Below are 18,596 nucleotides of genomic sequence, written 5' to 3' on the forward strand. Positions count from 1 at the left end.
TGCCTGCGTTTCTCTTTTCCTTTAATCTTTAACCACATGCATAAAAAAATCCTCCAACCTATTACTGCAGATGTGGCCAGACATTTCTCTGTAGTTTTTTTTCTCTCTTTTTTTTTGTTCATTTCTGTCTTCTCAGCTTCAGATCTGTGTTGAGTCAATGGAGAATCTCAGTGGAATTATGCAAGATAACATAAAAGCAAAAACAATGCATTGTAAGACGTGGACTAATGCCTTTGCTTATGTCATTTTCTTTTAAAATATCACTTATGACTATTTTCTCAATGAAAAAAGTCTGTCCCTTTTAGGATTTAATTGCAGCTGCTTTTACCAACAACGTGTTTGCAAACATGCACCCTTTTCCCCTTCACCTTTTTCCTCATTTTTCTTTCACAATATTAACATCTATGTCTTCATCTTTCTTAACAGTTTTTCTCATGTGCACACTTTACAACCAATTTTCTGATCCTCTCTGCTGATGCGCTCCTCCAAACAGATGTCTTTCTCCCCTTATGCTGATCTTTTTTTAGGAGGGTCCGTATGTGATGCAGAAGAAGAACTGGGAGCTTTACGAAGGCAACGACCAGTATGAAGGATATTGTGTAGACCTGGCTTCAGAGATTGCCAAGCACATCGGAATCAAGTACAAGATCTCTATTGTTCCTGATGGAAAATATGGAGCCAGAGACCCAGAGACTAAAATATGGAATGGCATGGTGGGAGAGCTTGTGTATGGGGTAAGGATGGAAACAGGACAAGTATAAGCTGCATTCATTCTTAGTCAACTAAAATGTATTGCAGTGCTGTTTGAATAAATTCCAGTTTCACAAATTTCATAGCAGTCCATCTCAGCAAATTGGAGCATCAGTGAAAAGTGAATTTATTCAATGACTGAATAATAAATTACTAAAGACATAAAATTATATATATATATATATATATATATATATATATATATATATATATATATATATATATATATATATATATATCGCACACAAATTGGATTTAAATAACAAAACTGGAATTGAACATCAAGACCTGCTGCTTAAACAAAGCCTTAGAAATACTTTTTATTGGTGTTATGGATGAATATGGAATTTCTGATTCTCTAACAGACATAGACAAAATGCAAAATTCTGTGCATCAGGAATGTATTATTTCTTATACATATATATATATATATATTTTTTATAATCAAAGCATAATCTGTTGATAAGTCTGTAAACCAGGAGTGGTGGGATTGTGATGTGATGGACTTCAGTGATCCAGACTTCTCTCATAATTATAATTTTAATTTTCAGTCATTAGTCTGTCGTCTTGTGCAAATTGTGATTGTGATATTTCATGTCAGGGACATAAAAGATGGCTGAAATGCAACATGGTCATTTAGACTTCAGTCACTTTGAAAACAATTGGATAGATAGTATATCGCATATCATATCACATCATAACATTCCAAAATTACTGGCCTAAGTATTTTTTTTTTTTTTTTTTTTTTGCCAAAAGTGAGTTTTTTTTCTTGCTAAAATCATTTTTGGCAAGAAATTACTTGGGCCATTATTTTAGGAATGTGACGTTATGGAAATGGCTCAAGTGTGATTTTTTTGGGTGGGAGTTCAAAAGATCAGAATGGGACAATTCAGATAATTGTAAAAAAAATTGGATTTAGGCCGCATTTGCTTGCTCTTTAAACGCTGCCTAATTTTAAAAAAAGGAGATATTATGATGGCCTATACAATAATGGGAAGACTGCTGAGTTGTCAGTTGTCCAGCATACTTTCACTGTCACCCTCCACAAGGAGGGAAAGCCACAAAAGGTCAATGCTAATGAAGCTTGCTGCCCACAGAGTGGGCCTAATAAACCCCTCAGAGAATGTACTGTTAGGATGAAGATGAGAGAAGCCAGAACCAACAATGCAGAAGAGCTGAAGGAAACTATTAAAGCAACCTGTGCATCCTTAACACCTTATCAGCGCCACAAACTTTGATTGCCTGTTTCTGAAGGACCCGGACCAAGTTCTTTTCCATGCTGTAAATGCATTGAATTTTAAGAAGGATGACATGTAAGCCCTGGAAATCCTTTCTTATGAGTCCTATGTACAATTCCAATCTTTGGAGAATTAATTTGAGATAGGTGTACAGACCTTAGGAAGATGACTCAGAAATCAACACCAGTCTGAGACATCTCAGTCATGGTGATCTTGCACAGGTCTTATAGATTGCAGAGTTCCATCACATACCAGCAGAAAAAATGCAAATAGCTCTGATGCTCTACATAAACTTGTCTCAAGGCTTTCGTCTCCTTAGTAACCATCTTTGGTTCCCACAGAGATGCTGTGTCATGGAGTGGTTATTTATATATGGGGGATTTGCCAAGCTCATTAATTACGCCTTTGATTTCACATAGCTGCCTGAATGTCAACTTTACTGTCATGCAGCAGACAATGTCAGTTATTGTTTAGGGCAGTGAAGCACAGAAGAAGCTCCAGAGGAGCAACTGAATCAATTACCCTCCACAACTTGTAGTGGAAGGTGACTCAAAACTGTTGCATTGATTTATCTGTTTTGAATCACCCAAACCACTCACTGTCCTTTAAAAAGACTCTCAAACATACTGTAGCTATATACTTGCAATATATACAGATTTTTTTGTGAATTATTGTCTCATTGTGGAGTTGAGTCTTTTGACTGACAGAAATGTGAGCAAATCGTGTTTCCCCTGCTTGCTTTTCAAAGATGGCATGTCTGCTCAATGTTTGCAGCTGTTTTCCTCAGTCTATCTAGTCTTAGTGAATTAGTGCAACAAAATTCACTAGGACATTTTGACGAAACATATGCAGTTGCAAACCTGACCTTCAAAGCCTGCAGAGACACGTTATGGGTTTGCTTGAGTTTACAGCTGTCCTCCCTTCGACCCATAACAGTGATGAAGAAGCAGAGGAAATATTTTACTGTCTTTTTTATGTGGCAATTTATTTGTGTAACTTCAAGTCCTGACAAAATTGAGCCCCTCCTCAATAATTGAAAACTAAATAAAGAGGTGATGTGAATGCTTTTATTGTCCCACACAAATCAACTCCACTTTGCACTTTCATAGCAATCTTTCTGTATTGAAAAACACACCCAGTAGGTACCCTTATTTTCTTTTCAGGAATTTTTCTATTCTTTTGTGATTCAAATTTCACTATTTTTTGACAATTTATTATTATTTATTATTAATTATTTATTATTAATTTATTATAACTATTTGTATTCTTAGCATTTATTAAAATAATTTTAATATTATTTAAAATTATTTAAGTAATAAATAATTTTATTAAACTAGAACATATAAAACATATATATTTTTAAACATACAAAAAATGGGTTAACATTACCTGAAGGAATACAAAATAATAAATGTTGAAATGTGTGCAAACAGCTTAGAGAGAATCAATTGTGTCAGTGCAGCTGTTTTTAAAGTGAACATGCCTTTGTGTCAAAGTTTAGAATTAGAAAGTTGTCCAATTTCCTGTTTGCACAGATTTAGAACCCACAAATAAATGAATTTAACTATCTTGAACAGTTTTATTGAGAAAAAAAAAAAGTTCCCTGATCGTTTGGTGGAACAATTTTATGAGTTGTCCACTTACATGCACCCTAAGGCTATTGCAAACGGTAACATTGTGAAAAATCCAGATAAACTGAAGGGATTTTAAAAAGTCTAATGTAGCAAAACTTTCTACATTTAATACTTAATTGTCCTTTCATCCTGTGAATTTTAGTCCTCAGTGGAAGTAGTAAGAAATGCAGCTTTAATTATTCCTTTATCATGTAATAGAGAGAGAAGTAGAGCTCAGTTTAGCACTTCAATGAAGTATAAAGTGAACTTCAGTGATTACTGCAGTTTCAAGCACAGAAAAATGGACAATATAAAGTTTAACGTCATTATTTTTCATTGTTCATTTTCCTTTTTGGTGTGAAAACAGTTTCTTCTTACTGTAGTCATAAAAACAATATTTCTCCTCCTCAAAATGCAATATTCACTGGGGTTTTATATGATCCAAGTGGATCTTTTACAGCGGTTTTGGTTATTTGGCCCGGAATAGCTTTTCATATCATTATTTATTATCACCTTCTTCCACTTTGACTTTAGATACTTAGAAGACCTGTCTTCTGCAAGAGCAAGCATTGTTGCATGCAGATGCCAGTTAGACCTTGAGACTCATTTATATTCTGGATGTGTCCCTCTCCGGCCAACATACTGTATAAATTACTCCTGTGTCATTCTGGGTTGCCCTCTTCTTCCTATGTCTTTTTCGCCTTCTCTATTCCCTCATCTGCAATACCAGTCCATGTCTGCCCTTCCTTGACTCTGTGTTCAATGCACATCCCCTTCCATTTATCTGTATTATATGTAATCTCTGACAAGTTAATTGTGCAATAATGTGACAGATATGAAGACCCTAGCCTTTCCCTTCTTCTTTGCAGAAAGCAGAAATTGCTGTGGCCCCACTGACCATAACATTGGTGCGAGAAGAAGTGATTGATTTCTCTAAACCCTTCATGTCTCTTGGAATTTCCATCATGATCAAAAAGCCTCAGAAGTCTAAACCAGGTGTCTTCTCCTTCCTGGACCCACTGGCCTATGAGATATGGATGTGCATAGTGTTTGCTTATATTGGAGTCAGCGTCGTCTTGTTTTTGGTAAGTAATTCATAGAAACTGAGCAGAATCGCCTGACTTAAGCCTCAAATAACATGGGTTATTTAAGGCTTAGATGAAAAAGCCAGCTGTACATGAAATCAGTTTATAATTCAGTTTGATTTCTAGACAAAATAAAACATTTTACAGTGTCTTTGTAGTTTTACAGCTTACGTTAGTTATTTTGCAGTTTTATCTGTATAACTCACTTAAATTAAAAAGCACAGGTTCACCAAAAGAGGGCAATAAGTTGGTAAGGTCAGAATTTGGTGTAAGCAACATAGGACCATGGGTCCATAGTCCACCTTATCTTGTTTAAAAGTTCAGGATGGTGGAGGTGGAATATTGGGGTTTTCATTGTTGCTGTACCAATCTTCTGATGGCTTCTTCCTTCCAGTAAATGTACATTATCACAAAGTTAAAACTCTCTCACGCTAAAATCTTTAATATGACAATGCTTTCACTGAACCCAGTGACCTCAGAGGTCTGGGTTGGAACAAGAGTTGTTGATGTGTAGCTGACAAATCTGTCTAGCTGGTCTGTCTGTATCAAGTCAACATGAATCAAGATCTCAGAGGAATGTTTCTGACACCTTGTTGAACCTATCCTTAAATCTGAAGGTTTAAAGTAGTTCTGAAGGAAATAGGTGTCCAACTCAGCCCCAGCACTCTGTCATACTAAGATGGATTTGAGTGGTTTTCAGGTACAGTCTTATTCAACAAATGAGAATATGGATTCTGATGAGGCTCATATCTGAGATTAAAAGCACCTTTTGAAAATAACAAACAACCTTTCAGCAGGTATCAAATATACTTTCCATTAAGTCAACATCCCAGTTGATTTTTATATGATGTGATATTTTAAAAGTTGCGTTTTCATTCATCATAAATCACAGAAATGAAGGCAGACACCAGTCTGTGTGTAATTATTCTACGTTTTACTTAATGAAACACAGAATCTGTCCCAGCGATCTGACACTAGGACAGATATATCATTCTAAAACAGTGGATATGTTTTAGAACCGCCACAAGTACAATCGATTAGCTAAAATAAATTAACTTCTCAATAATAGTTGAATTTATTGAATAGGTTTGTATATTGATTCATACCTCGTTTTTAACTCTGTTACCACACAGAGCATAATGAAATTAGGTGGTTTGCATAATTCAACAAGTAAATTATCTAGTTGGAGTGAAAGCGTGTGAATATCTCTGATCCTAGAAATTAGCTGACATTTTTCTGCCCTCGCTGTTCCAGGTAAGCCGTTTTAGTCCGTATGAGTGGCACGCAGAGGAACCAGAGGAGGGCGCCACAGAGCAGGGCCCCACTGACCAGCCTCCAAATGAGTTTGGCATCTTTAACTCTCTGTGGTTCTCTTTGGGAGCCTTCATGCAACAAGGCTGTGACATCTCACCAAGGTCGGTGTGCTTGAGATTGTTAATGTGCTTGTGTGTAGATGTGTCAATCTGATTTGTGCTTGAGTGGGGCCCCCTGATTTAATTGTCCAGTTTATGTTAACGTTCCATCTCAAAATAGAAAAGACACATTAATCTTCAGTTTAAAGTTGGTTAAGAACTGCGTGAAACAAGCCAGACTTACAACAACATTGTTTACGCTGTATTTGAGCAGGGTGTAGCCTATGGACTAAAAATGTAACATTTTCAATGTATTTTTGGGGGCCAAGTAAAGACTGGGACTAAAAACTAGCAATAAAATAGACCCATCCAAGCACTAGATGTGTCTGACTGTTCAGTGTGATTCACCTTTCTCTCCACCTTCTTAGCTTCCACTGAGCTCTTCTGATTCACCAACAAAATGTGTCCTACAGACACCAAAGATTTCCTAGACACAAACAAACACATAAAAACATGCTCCCACATGCAAACAAAACCCCCTGAAAGCGAGAACACCCTGCATACATTTCAGCAGCTGTGGATGAAGATTTTGCAGAATGCTAGGTGTGTATGAATTTTTAATATGCCAAGGAGGAAGCAGAGTCCAGCTGTATTTTTAGAATATTTATACGAAGATAGCATTTTATAATTGATAACCTGAGAATGCAGTTTAGTGAAATATTTATATCATGCTTCTTCAAGACCTTTAGGGAGGAGATCTAAGGAGAGAGGTAGCAGCAGGGAAAACCTCACACCATAACAAAACAAAATGCATTTACTTTGATAATCATACCATTTCTGTAAATTACAGCAAATTAATAATGTGTACGACAAATTTTGCTACAAAAAGCTATTGGTTATACAAATATAAAATGTCAAGAGTACTTTATGGTGACAAGATTAATTTCCTCATCACAAATGTCATAACCGAGTCTGAATGAACTTTAGTGAAGGGTTTAGTGGAGTCCAAACCTTGATGCTTCAAAGATATTTACGGCACCAAAAGTGGGACCAAGACAATACTTGACAAAATGTCATACCTGGCTGCTTTATACTCATTTGGAATCCTTATCAGATTCTTGTTTTGGTTTTTTTTTTCTCTGTTACATATCCTCTTATCACAGATAATGTCTCTGTGTATGTTTGGCTTGTATTACCGCTGTTTTAAACTTTGTTCACTGTTTTTATCTGTATTTTACATGTACATCATTGTTTTTATAAAAAAAAAAAAAAAAAACAATTTGGACCCAATGCTGCCGACCTATCCGCTGCCTACATTTGAGTCGCATAAAAGTACAACTAACAAGAACTCTGTTTTCAGCGTTAACAATCATTAATCTTTTTATTTTATTTTCAGCAGTGTGTCCGAGAAATGCACAGAATGTTCACAAATGTTGTTAAAGATTCCCTTTTCTTTTTTTCAAAGCTATATAATACCAAACAATACTCAGCCATTCCCACTGGATCTTCATTAGCATTTCTTTATTGAGTACAGAACAAAAAATTTCCAGCAGCTGCACAAACTTTGCTTTCTTCTTCCTCCTCTTTTTCTCTCTCATCCATCTCCTTCACAGTCCTGACACCTGTCGTCTCTCTCCTCTCCCCACTTCACTGAGACTGACAGGCCAATTCTAACCTCGGCACACTAAATGGAACACACTTACATCTGCTGCAGGCACACATGCTCACAAGCACACAAACACATAAGTTGCATACACGGACACATTCAACAAAACCGCACAGAAGAAAACGCCCACAACTCAGTTTCACAACTTTTCAGTAGGCACATGTGCACTTCCCTGTGACTTAAAGGCCCTGTTCATAAGCTACGGCTGTCATTGCGATAATGTGATACTTAACATGAAGCCAGCGTTTGTCATATAAATCACCAAGCTCTGTCAGTTCCAGCACAGCCCTACTCTTGCATAGCCTGGGATTACTGCGGTCTTAAATGCCAGATTACATTCTGACAATGAGAAGTCTGTCACTTACATGTTTGTCCTTCTCTGCTCCTTTCCGTTTTTTTATCTACTTGGCTTTTTAAATGAGGCAGGATGTTTCAATGCAAATTAAAGTCTAAGATGTCTCTTTTAGAGTGACAGCTCATATGATTTATCTTGTGGAGTCACTGTGGATGTTTAATATATAACAAGCCCCAGGAGATAAACCATATTGGTTCAACTGATATCAAAGCAGCATTTAGCAACGTGGCTCTGCTCCCAGGATAGTGGAAGCATGTACTGGTGGAAGCGTGCAGCGCCTTTTTATTTGGATGGGAAACTGTCTTCCTACAAACATGAAACTACTCAAATTGTTTATTGATCAGAAGACTTATGAGTCCCAAAATGCACTTGTATTGTCTGGAATAGTAGAACTTTATAGAGCATTACATACACCACTGGTGACTGCAAAGTTACTCTTAGTGGTTGAATGCAGCTTTAGGTGTGACAGAATCTTGCACAAATTATCATGTTTTCATGTTACAACTAGAAACTTCAGTCTGTTATATGGGGACTTGATCTGAGCTTTTCTAACACAACGTATGTGTTTTGAGTTAAGTTTTAACATTGCAGCAATAGCTAAATGGTTAGGATCATTATTTTGCAGAAAAGTGAACGGCATGACTCAGTCACAAAGCTTTTGTGAGCTTTACCACGTTAAATTTGGGGTATTTTTCTGTCACCTCTGACAAGCTTTCCAGTCCCTGCTGAAGAAAGGTTTCCCTACAGTCTGATCCTGCCACCACTACATATGGAAATCATTTGTTGAGGGTGATGTAGCTTTTTTGCCACAGTTAAGTGTTTTTCATGGCTTCCAAAAATTCACTTGTGTTCTCATTTGAGCTTCTCTGCATTGCTGTGTCTCCTAAACAGAACTCCTTGTGGCTTTTATAGCAGTGTCCCTCTTTTTGCTAACATTTGAAGACTGGATTTTTATTATGCATCACTTCTTGCCATGTTAATAGATTCTCCCACCCGAGCTATTGATTTCTACCCTCCTCTAGAGTTACCTTGGACTCTGATTAATGATCTCCTTGCGAGGCCTATCAATTTAGGTGGACAGTCATGTCTTGATAGGTTTACAGTTATGTCATACTTTCTTCCCTTTTCAGAGGAATATTGTGCTGTATGAAATGTACAAAGCTTTGAAAAAACATGAGATCGTTTTAAACTGCAAGGCGTCTCCTTACTGCCAGTGTAGGTAGGCAGACATACTCTTTTCATTTTCTCTATCAAGACCACCTTTATGGCTTGAAGCAAATTGCAAGCAAGATTTCTTCTGGTCATTGTTAAATAAAGATCATATTTAAGAGGCAAATTTCTAATAGTCATCTTTTTGGGACAATGTCCTTTCTGAAGATGAGGATCTGTACAGTTTTTCCACCTGTAGATTATGTCTCTGATTATTGCTCTCCATACCTAGCTTGTAGGTGTATGGCCATGTTACAAAATTATATGAATTAATGTGTTTTTTCCAAGTGTGGTCTATCAAAAGTTGGAAACAAAAAGGCACCAGTACTCAAGATACAGCTTAAAAGTCACTGTGACACAGTCAGCGGCAGAACACTTGTCCTTTGCGAGCTGCTGAAGCATTTTGGAGCAAATAGAATTGGATTTAGCTTCTTTTTCATTGATTCTGTACTTTCTATAAGAAGCTAGCTGTGTTTTGATCTTACTAGAGTTCGCAGTCACTTTCCCTCTTGTGCCTTTGATAGTCCACCCCTACACACACATGCATTCAACAGCAGCACACGATTCTTCACTTTCCCCTGATAACAGTGGTGGAAAAAGATTCCAAGGAAAGAGATATAATCAAAGGGAAAATTGACTGGTTTTATGCAGATTGCAAAGATTAGAGGTTATTGATAGCTTTCACTTTCAGCTTTGACTTTGTATTTTTTTGTTTTTGTGTGAGTTGCTGCTGCTTCACTTAGCCACACGGTATGTTTTTATGTTTATTACCCCTTTCTGAGCCCGCCAAAGCAAATGAGGGCATGTGTTTCATGAAGAGGGATAAAACTACATGCTAAAAAAGATAATTTGTTGGTCTTTTAGGCTTACAAGCTGTTTTTTTTTTTTTTTTTATGAGAGTAAATAAATGATTTTGACAGAGAAGTTAGCTTTTAGATCTGGGACTCTCTAGTTCATGCTCAAAATCTCAAGTTTGATTCCCACTGAATCAATCAATTAATTTTCTGACATTTTGCATCCTTAATTCAAATAGTCTTACATTATTCAGAATGGTTACCATACACCTATTATTTTAATTTTAGGCAATAAAGAACCCAGAATAGCAATCATCTCTTAATCTGAGTCAGGGTTATGTGGTTGTACTGTTCATTATTGAAACCCAGTAAAAGCCAACCTAATCTTATCTTTCACTTTTAGGACAGCATGTAATAGGGATATATTTTACTAGCATACCTAAAGGGGATTGTTTTTTTATTTAATTTTCATTCTCATTAAACTTAAAAAAAAAAAAAAAATCAGCTTAAATCTAAATCTACTCAAAGTACTTTTGTGTGCTACCAATGAATCAAACATTTTTATTTCAGAAAATATTAAAAAGCCTGGCTCATTTGATCTATTGCTGCAGAAAGGAAGTAAAACTGGCAGACTTTAGGCGTAAATTCATGTGATGGATGAGCCTCGGAGGCACAATGCTCTTGAGATTATAGCCTTTGAAAAGGAGCCATGTCATGCATATCATAATGTCATATCATTTTTCTATCTCCTCAGTTCATTTCCTCTAATCCCCCAGTCCCTTGTTCACCTTTGCAAGCAGGTAAAATCACAATGTCAAACCTTACATAGGCTTCAGTCACACAAACTTTATCACAAGTTAGATAGTAGGTTCTATTTAGCTCTAAAATTTAGGGCTGCTTTAAAGATATCATAAGCATACAGTTGCTACATTTGTTCACAGTGTCTAAATAGAATAAAAATATCAAATAAAATTGTGTTTTTACTTGGATAACTTAAACACACTACCATACTGGATAACAATCATCAGATATCATAATGCTATGTAATAGTATTGCAGGCTTCAACACAAAACTGTGATAGTGGAGTTTTACCATCAAACGATCTCTTTACTAAAACCCTGAATCTTTTAGGAGGTAAAGAAAATGTGCTGTCAAGCCTCGGAAGGAGTTGAATTGAGTGGGAAAGAAATTCAAACCAATTTCTCCCTCTAGATTTCTCTGAGAGAGCCCTGGCAATGAAACGAATGAGAATGGCCCATTGACAAGCACATAGGGTGAATATTGAGAATGCAGTTTAATGAGATTCTCTTTGACCTGGCTGCAGGAGTCTGCGGCTTCCTACTCAACTTTCAAACTAGTGAATGCTGCTAAGGAAATAGGAGTTTTATAGATTTCTTATCTCCCCTCGAATATAAGAGCTGGTAAAGGAATTTACTCCTGTTCATTGTATCATCATGAGTTGCAATATTCGCAACCACATCCACCTTTTTCCTTAATCTCTTATTTTAGTTTTCCTTTGTCTAAAATACTATAGGATGGACAGACTTAATTCTTACTTCACCATCTTAAGGCTTTGTACTATTTTTTTCTTGGCGCTCAGCAAATCATGTCATTAAATTGTTGTTTATCATTGGGTATTTGATGGACACCACTATGCGGTCAGGGATTGTGCTCCGCATTGTCACTTTATTTTACACGTTTCCTGGCAGCGGCGAGGCTGTTTCTTTGATCATGTGAATGCTAAATTTGACATTTACAGAGAATTTACAGGAGCACAAAGATTACAATTCAGGCTTTTCAGAAGACCTCAAACAAATGAGCTCTACTTTTTTTTTTTTTTTTTTTTTTTTAGCTTTCTTTGCTCCTTCGGTCACAAATTACTGAAGTGCATCGGGTGGTGTTCATGACCTTTATAAGCCTAAACTGATGAGATATTATTTAATTGTGCTTGTTTCATATTAGTGTATGTGCCAGTATGCCATTGTTTGTATGTGTGTTAAGTTACTATCACAGGTCCATTGGTATTCAGTGTGGGTCCCTCCCTGCTGCAGTCATCTCTGCAGTCTTCAAGACACAGCATAAAACACACCCTCATGCACCTCTACACTTATTTTATTTATTTTTAATCTATGCTTCTGTTCCTGTTTTTGTCTTTTTTATTCAACTCGAATGTTTGCTCTTTAAAATGTACATTTCTTCACAGATTTACCATGCTTAAAGACTGCAGTGCCATGCCTGCATGCAGAAAAGTGACAACATTTTATCTGCACAGCAAAGAGTTTTTCATGCACTTTTCTGTTCTTGTGCCTCTCCGTGATCTGATGGCTATCATCGGAAATGAGAACATTCACCCATATTGACCTCCCATTACCACAGTGACCTTGATAAGACCACCAGCCTGTCAACTCTTGTTTTATGTGCTTTGAAATGATGATGACGGTCACCCTGGTCAGACACAAAGGTGGACAGTAAAATGACAAATAGGCAGAGAAAAAATCTTGTTCCTAAAGTTTATGAAATTGAAGAAAATCTACTGGCTCGGAGAGACCCATTGTTGGAGAATGAGAAGTGGAAAACTGATCGCAACCTAATATTATTCTCAGGAGGGCTGGCCATGTCTATAAACATCTGAAATTACAGCCTTCTGCCTTTGAGGGCTTCCGTGTGTATTCTGGGGTATGTCAACTACTTGCTTAGGGGCAATTATGTACTTGTGAAGTGTGTTTTATGTGGGTTAGTATTTTTAAGCATCATGTGACAAGATGGAGGAAATATGTGTGTTAAATACTTAATGGTAGCGGAAGCTCCTGCTAATGGCACAAGTAACTAACTGGAGAATTGACTAAGTAATATTTATTGGGTCTCAAGGTCACTGATTGAAAACCAGCAGCTCATATTGACTCATGTCATTTATGATTTACCTTCTGTATTAACCTCATGAGCCTTTCCTGGTGACTGATCGCTGCTGTTATTTTCATAATTGCCCTCCAGCTACTAATCTTTAATCTGTTAATCATCTTTTTCAACTAAGTCTGTTTGCTTCCTTCTCCTCAATCAAGCTCGATTTGTTGGAAAGTGCTTTAGCCTGTTTCAATCAATTTCATCAGTTCGCCTTATTTCGCTTCAGTGGTTGTTGTAAGGGAAAACAGAAAATGGAAGTAGCTGAGAAGAGTGAGAGGATTTTCCTTCTGAGTTATTATCCACATGGTCATGCTTTTCCAGTAACATTATGGGTAGTAGTGAAACTTAATACATGTGTGATGACTATTGATCACTAAAATAGTTTTTAGTGATTTAGTGACAACTACTCTTGTCATTCCACACCAAAGAAGTCTAATGGCGAATGAATAAAACCTGTAAATGGAAATTTTAGCAATTGCATAAAAATGAATACGAGATATTCAGTCTTTACAGTTACAAAAAAATAAACATGGCAAAAAATATCTAAAGCTAAACAATACTGCCAAAGAACCTAAGGTAAAGGTATATAACAAGAGGAGAGATTTGCAATCTATGGAATCTATGAAAACAGAATACTATAGTAGACAATATTTTTGGGATTAAAAACTGTTTTCTTTTTTATGTACATAAACACAGGTTTCACAAAATGTTTCCAATATTTCAAAGATTTCCTTAGTGTGAAATAACTCAGTCCAGGTTTATATTTTGAATATGTTATGCTCTTCTAATCCCATTTTAAATTTTATTTTAGGAAATCTTTGTTCAGTATAAAATTATCAGAGTATTTTACACTTGAGACTTTTCTGGGGTTCATAAAAATCTCTTAGATTACCTGCACTAATTTAAATCCCATACTGAGAGCAACTGAGCAGCGCATTAGCAAAAACAAATGAAAAACATGACACCAAATTACCCAAGCTCAATAAGGTGGAGGAAATTCTGACCCAAAGTGAATTGGTGAAATTTTATTCCAGCTTAATAGAGAGGAGACAGAAGTCAAAGTTGGATATTTATGCTTAACTCAGCTCAGTTTTGACACCCCCATAAAGTCTGTTTCTATCAGGTGGATTTGAGTCATGAATTGAATCAAACAGGGGCAGCACATTGTGTAAAGCTGGAGCTGTCTTTCATACACAGACTTATGACCTCACTTAGATTTGAACTCTTTGACTTTAAAAGATTTTTTTATCTTGCTCCAAAAAGAAGGTATCTTACAAAAGAAAAGCGCCTGACGAGCAGCAATGGAACCTTGTCAGACGTGCAATCTAGCCCGCTACGCGCCCCCTGCCATGTGCCAATATTTCCTCCTCTTGTTGCTACAACAGACATGCTGCATCTGCCATTTTGTTTACCTGCTTTTCTCTTGGATCCTGTGATGACATCTAAGACTCGACGGTGGTAGAGAGGCCCGCCATCAAGCAGGGAGGTCTACATAAAGTTGGAAAAAGAAAAAAAGTTTTTAGATTTTAAGTCCAAGTGTCTCAGACTGATGGGCTGTATCAGCATTTGTCTGTGATGCCAGAAGTGTCATAAATGTGTTTGTTTTGATTAATACTTAAAGTCAAAACTACGTCAGTATTGATTTTCAACATTTTTGAAGTTTCTTTCATTTCAGTGATTGTTCTGGTAATCTAGTAAAAAGCTCAAAAACTATTATGCCTCTAGTAAAAATGCTTTTGAAGCTACTAAGCAATGCTCATTGTAATTAAAAAGCATAAAGTAAAAATAATGGCGTGTCATAGAAGGCTACTAAAAAATACACAAATACAGTAGTGTTTACAATGTTAAACAATAATCATAAACATGACTTTCAAAATTGATTGTCCAGGTCTTGAGCTCAGTCAGGTTTGCTTCCTGAATAGATGCAAAGCTTTGTTGTTTTTTTTCTTTAATTTTTTTTTCACTTTTGAGGGATTGGATTCAAACTCAGGGGGTAGGAGGGATCCTGATGTGGAAACCAACCTTGTTCCATCCTGGAAGCTGGCCAGTCAGGAATGGATGCCTGGCCAACATGGAAGCTACGTCATATTATTGGCCAGTCAGAACTCTTTCTCTATAGCCTCACATATATGAAGCCAGGACATTTGAATTAAGATGTTGTCTTCTAAGTAGTGCTTTTCACATTAAAAGTATTTTACATACATGTCAGAAACATCTTCACATTCTAGATTTTAGACATATTAAAGAAATACAATTAAAGAATATAAAATACTGAATGGTCATAATTTTGTGTTTTTGTTCTCTAGGTTGCTTTACATAAATAAGAGGGTAGATTGTTAGAAGATCCTTGTTATTCCAAGTTTGTGAGAAATTTATATTATAATGTAGAAGGGTATTTTTAAGACCAAATAGTAGAAGAAAGCAAAAGCTCTTAGGAAATGAAAAGATCAGAGTTCATGGATTTGTTCGCTCCACCTTTCTTCGATCTGGGACTAATTTATAACGTATGCTTTTCCTCTCTCAACTGAAAGTGTGGGTGACTTAAAAGCACCTTTTGTTGAATCTGCCCAGACTACCAACAATAAAGTAGCAGGTAACACCATGAATATTGCTGGTGGGTTCATCAGACTGTGTAATGAGTGATAAATCACCTGCAGTTCTCCTATTTAAAAAAAAAATCGAGCCTAAAATGATTTCCAGTTATTACCCAGCAAAATAAGCAAAAATGAAACAATCCACACACTTTAGTCAGGTGATAAAAATCTGGATGCATGTGATGAGGATAAAAGTATTGCCTAAAGCAGAGTGTGTGAGAAAGGAAGCCTGGGAAAAAGAAGTACACAGAATGCCATTAATCTTTCACACAGAGAATTGGGGAGGCAATCTGTTGGCTACCATAGATGATACATGACCTGCTATAGGATGATTCGCCTGTTGCATACCAACTCCAAAGCAACTCATGGATGCAGCACACAGAACAAAGGCATCCGTTCCAAAAATACACTCCATACTGGCTTTCGGAGGACAGCACGTGGTACTGAAAATAGAAACCAAATATTCTTAAACTTTACTCTGTGGCCATAGGATGAATTATACTTCCTTTTATTATTATTATTATTATTTGTTAATAGATAATCAAGTATGAAAGGAATTGGAAGAACCTGGAGAAAAGCCAAATATGTACAGGATTTTTGAAGTATGTGCTAAAGTGGTTATCTTTAAATTATAGTGTTGATCTTTCAAATTGTAGGGCAGCCCAAACAATCAGGTAGCTGATTGATAATCATTTAGAGAGCGCATTAGGTCATCAACCAATTAGAATTTGTCTAATTGACGAATTCGCCACAACCTTTCTCTTAGATTACAGCTGCTGTTTCCTATCTTTCCAGGTATGATTGAATACTGAAGAAAGCATCTTACATGTGTCTAAACATGAGGAAATTGAGTGATTTTAATGGAACATCAAGTCCTAGTACAACAAGGGGCGCCACATTATTTTTGTGTTGTGTGTTTTTATGCTATTTCCGCTTGTTTTCTTGCAATAGTAAAAACATGTTCCTTCTGTCTTCCTCCTCCTCCTAATGTCTGACAAGGTTATTCATTTTATCAAATGGAAACTGTTGTTTTTGTACCAACATTGAGCCCATTAGCAACAAAAACTGTTTTCCCATCTGCTGACGACATCTGCGCTTTGGGAAGGTTGCTGAACTTTTCAATTAATTTCAACATCTGTAATTTTTCTTGTATCTATTGGTGTTTTAGTGAACATCTGTCTATCTCTGTGCATTCCAAAGTCTTCTGAAAGTGAAATAAAAACAAACCCTAAATAATATTCTTCAGGGAGCCATCAAAATCTTAGACTGGTTCATTTATTCATATATCAGATCAATATCTCAGAGCCAAGTCCTATCAATTCAAATTTGTGTGTCTGTTTGAGACCAGGAAGTGTTAATAAGAGGTTCTGGCCTTTGAACAGTAACAGAATGCAAGGCATCTTGAAAAAGAAATACTTTTCTGTGTACACAGAGGTTAATCCACCTCCCAAATTCCTGTCCTTTTCTCACTTCAGCACAAACTCACCAAAACCAAATACACCACACACTAGTGAATTCAGTCAGGTTGAGGATGTTGCTAAATTACTAACTGTCCTTCAGTTTAATATTTAGTTGCATGTGATGTACCTAAATCTGAGGAAGGGGATTTAATCAAAGTTTTTGTGTAGAATCGTTATCTGTATACTGTCAAAGGAGTCCCCTTTACAAATAAAGAGTTTCAATCTAAGAGAGGGGGGAAAGAAATGATCGAAAATAACTGCATCTTGTTTGTGCATTTAAAGCAGGTTCTCCCAAGAGAGTAATTGCCTCTTTAAAGACTCTAACACCTACCTGATGGCCATATGAAAAAATGCATATATTGTATTAGTAACACCACACCATACACAAGACACCACTTATTCAAACAGCCATCTTTACTGAGTCAAACGATGAAGAATTATGTGCTATTATTGAGACTCTTATTAAATTTAACTCTAGCAATACTGCTTTGTCCTACGGGCAGCACTTTGTGAATTCATCAAGCCCAGTTACTGTGAAGCTGTGTTTGAATTAAATGTACAACTCATTTTGCAGTATGCATTAGATCAAACTGGCACCTCTCTCACCTCATTATTATCTTTACAGCTGGTGGCTTTTTAAGATTTGTGCACTTACTGGTCCACAGTTAAACCTTTAATATAAATTTCACCCACCTATCTTCTCCACTCTCTTTGATTCTTTACTAAGCAACAGGGGCATTGCAAGATACAAAGGTATGGTGGGGCGCGTGATCTGAACATGAATGAAGCCTGGACTGAAATGTTTTCAAACGATCAAACACATTTTAATATCAGAAAAAAACAACCTGAGAAAATGATTTATTAAGCATGAAAAGCCTGAGCCCTAGTGAAATCAAGCTTAAGGAGACAAACTGGTAGTATGGACAACATCCTCCAGGATTATCTGGTGCCGGGAGAATATGTGGTGTTCTCCTTCAAACACCATGTCAACCACATGACAAATATTTCCTTTTTTCCATCTAAAAAAATGCTATAGCCTCAATGCATCACCCCCTTCTTGGGCATTGAAATATTCACCAATACCTTAATAAACTCCAGACTCGATCAATAAAACAGCGTTTGTTATTGTTCATCGTCCATGGGGGAGATATATTTTAGACTGGCTTTTGTATTTTGGTTGCTCTGATTCACATTTGTTCTCAAAAGTATTTAGATTGGAGCACAATATGCTACTTTTGGACATCTCTTAGCCTATTTGATGTTTTTAGTGAGTGATATCCTTGAAATGGACATTCTATCTATCGTATTACACCCAAGTTACCAGATGCATATTCAACATTTCCTAAATATTATGAACTTCTGCGAAGTTTTACATTTTTCAGTCTTTTCGTAAAACTTCCTTCCATATAGTCAGATGTTCTTGTAATTTTTAAAAGTGGGCTATGTTTTAACAGCAGCAACCTTTTGGTTGAGTTTGATTGCGAAAAGCGATGGTACACAGAATATGTGAAGATATTTATTGGGAAATGCGCATTAGGAAAGTGTGCATAACAAAGCCTTTGCTGACGAATGTTCCTGT

General features: G+C 36.5%; 1 protein-coding gene across 7 annotated transcripts in view; it reads left to right on the forward strand.

The window, feature by feature from the left end:
- The window catches only part of gria4a (glutamate receptor, ionotropic, AMPA 4a), a 121,546-nt gene that overhangs the window by 74,995 nt on the left and 27,955 nt on the right, over positions 1-18,596 (forward strand). For all 7 annotated transcript variants that reach the window (XR_006370800.1, XM_044118620.1, XM_044118619.1 and 4 more), the window contains exons 11-13: positions 528-734; positions 4,471-4,686; positions 5,941-6,101. Coding sequence is in view for 6 of the 7 variants with exons in the window: in XM_044118620.1 (XP_043974555.1) it covers positions 528-734; positions 4,471-4,686; positions 5,941-6,101 (584 nt within the window). In the remaining variant the exon portion in view is untranslated. The remainder of the gene's footprint in view (positions 1-527; positions 735-4,470; positions 4,687-5,940; positions 6,102-18,596) is intronic.

Source organism: Gambusia affinis, linkage group LG06 (genome assembly GCF_019740435.1).
Source record: "Gambusia affinis linkage group LG06, SWU_Gaff_1.0, whole genome shotgun sequence".
NCBI classification, from domain to species: domain Eukaryota; kingdom Metazoa; phylum Chordata; class Actinopteri; order Cyprinodontiformes; family Poeciliidae; genus Gambusia; species Gambusia affinis.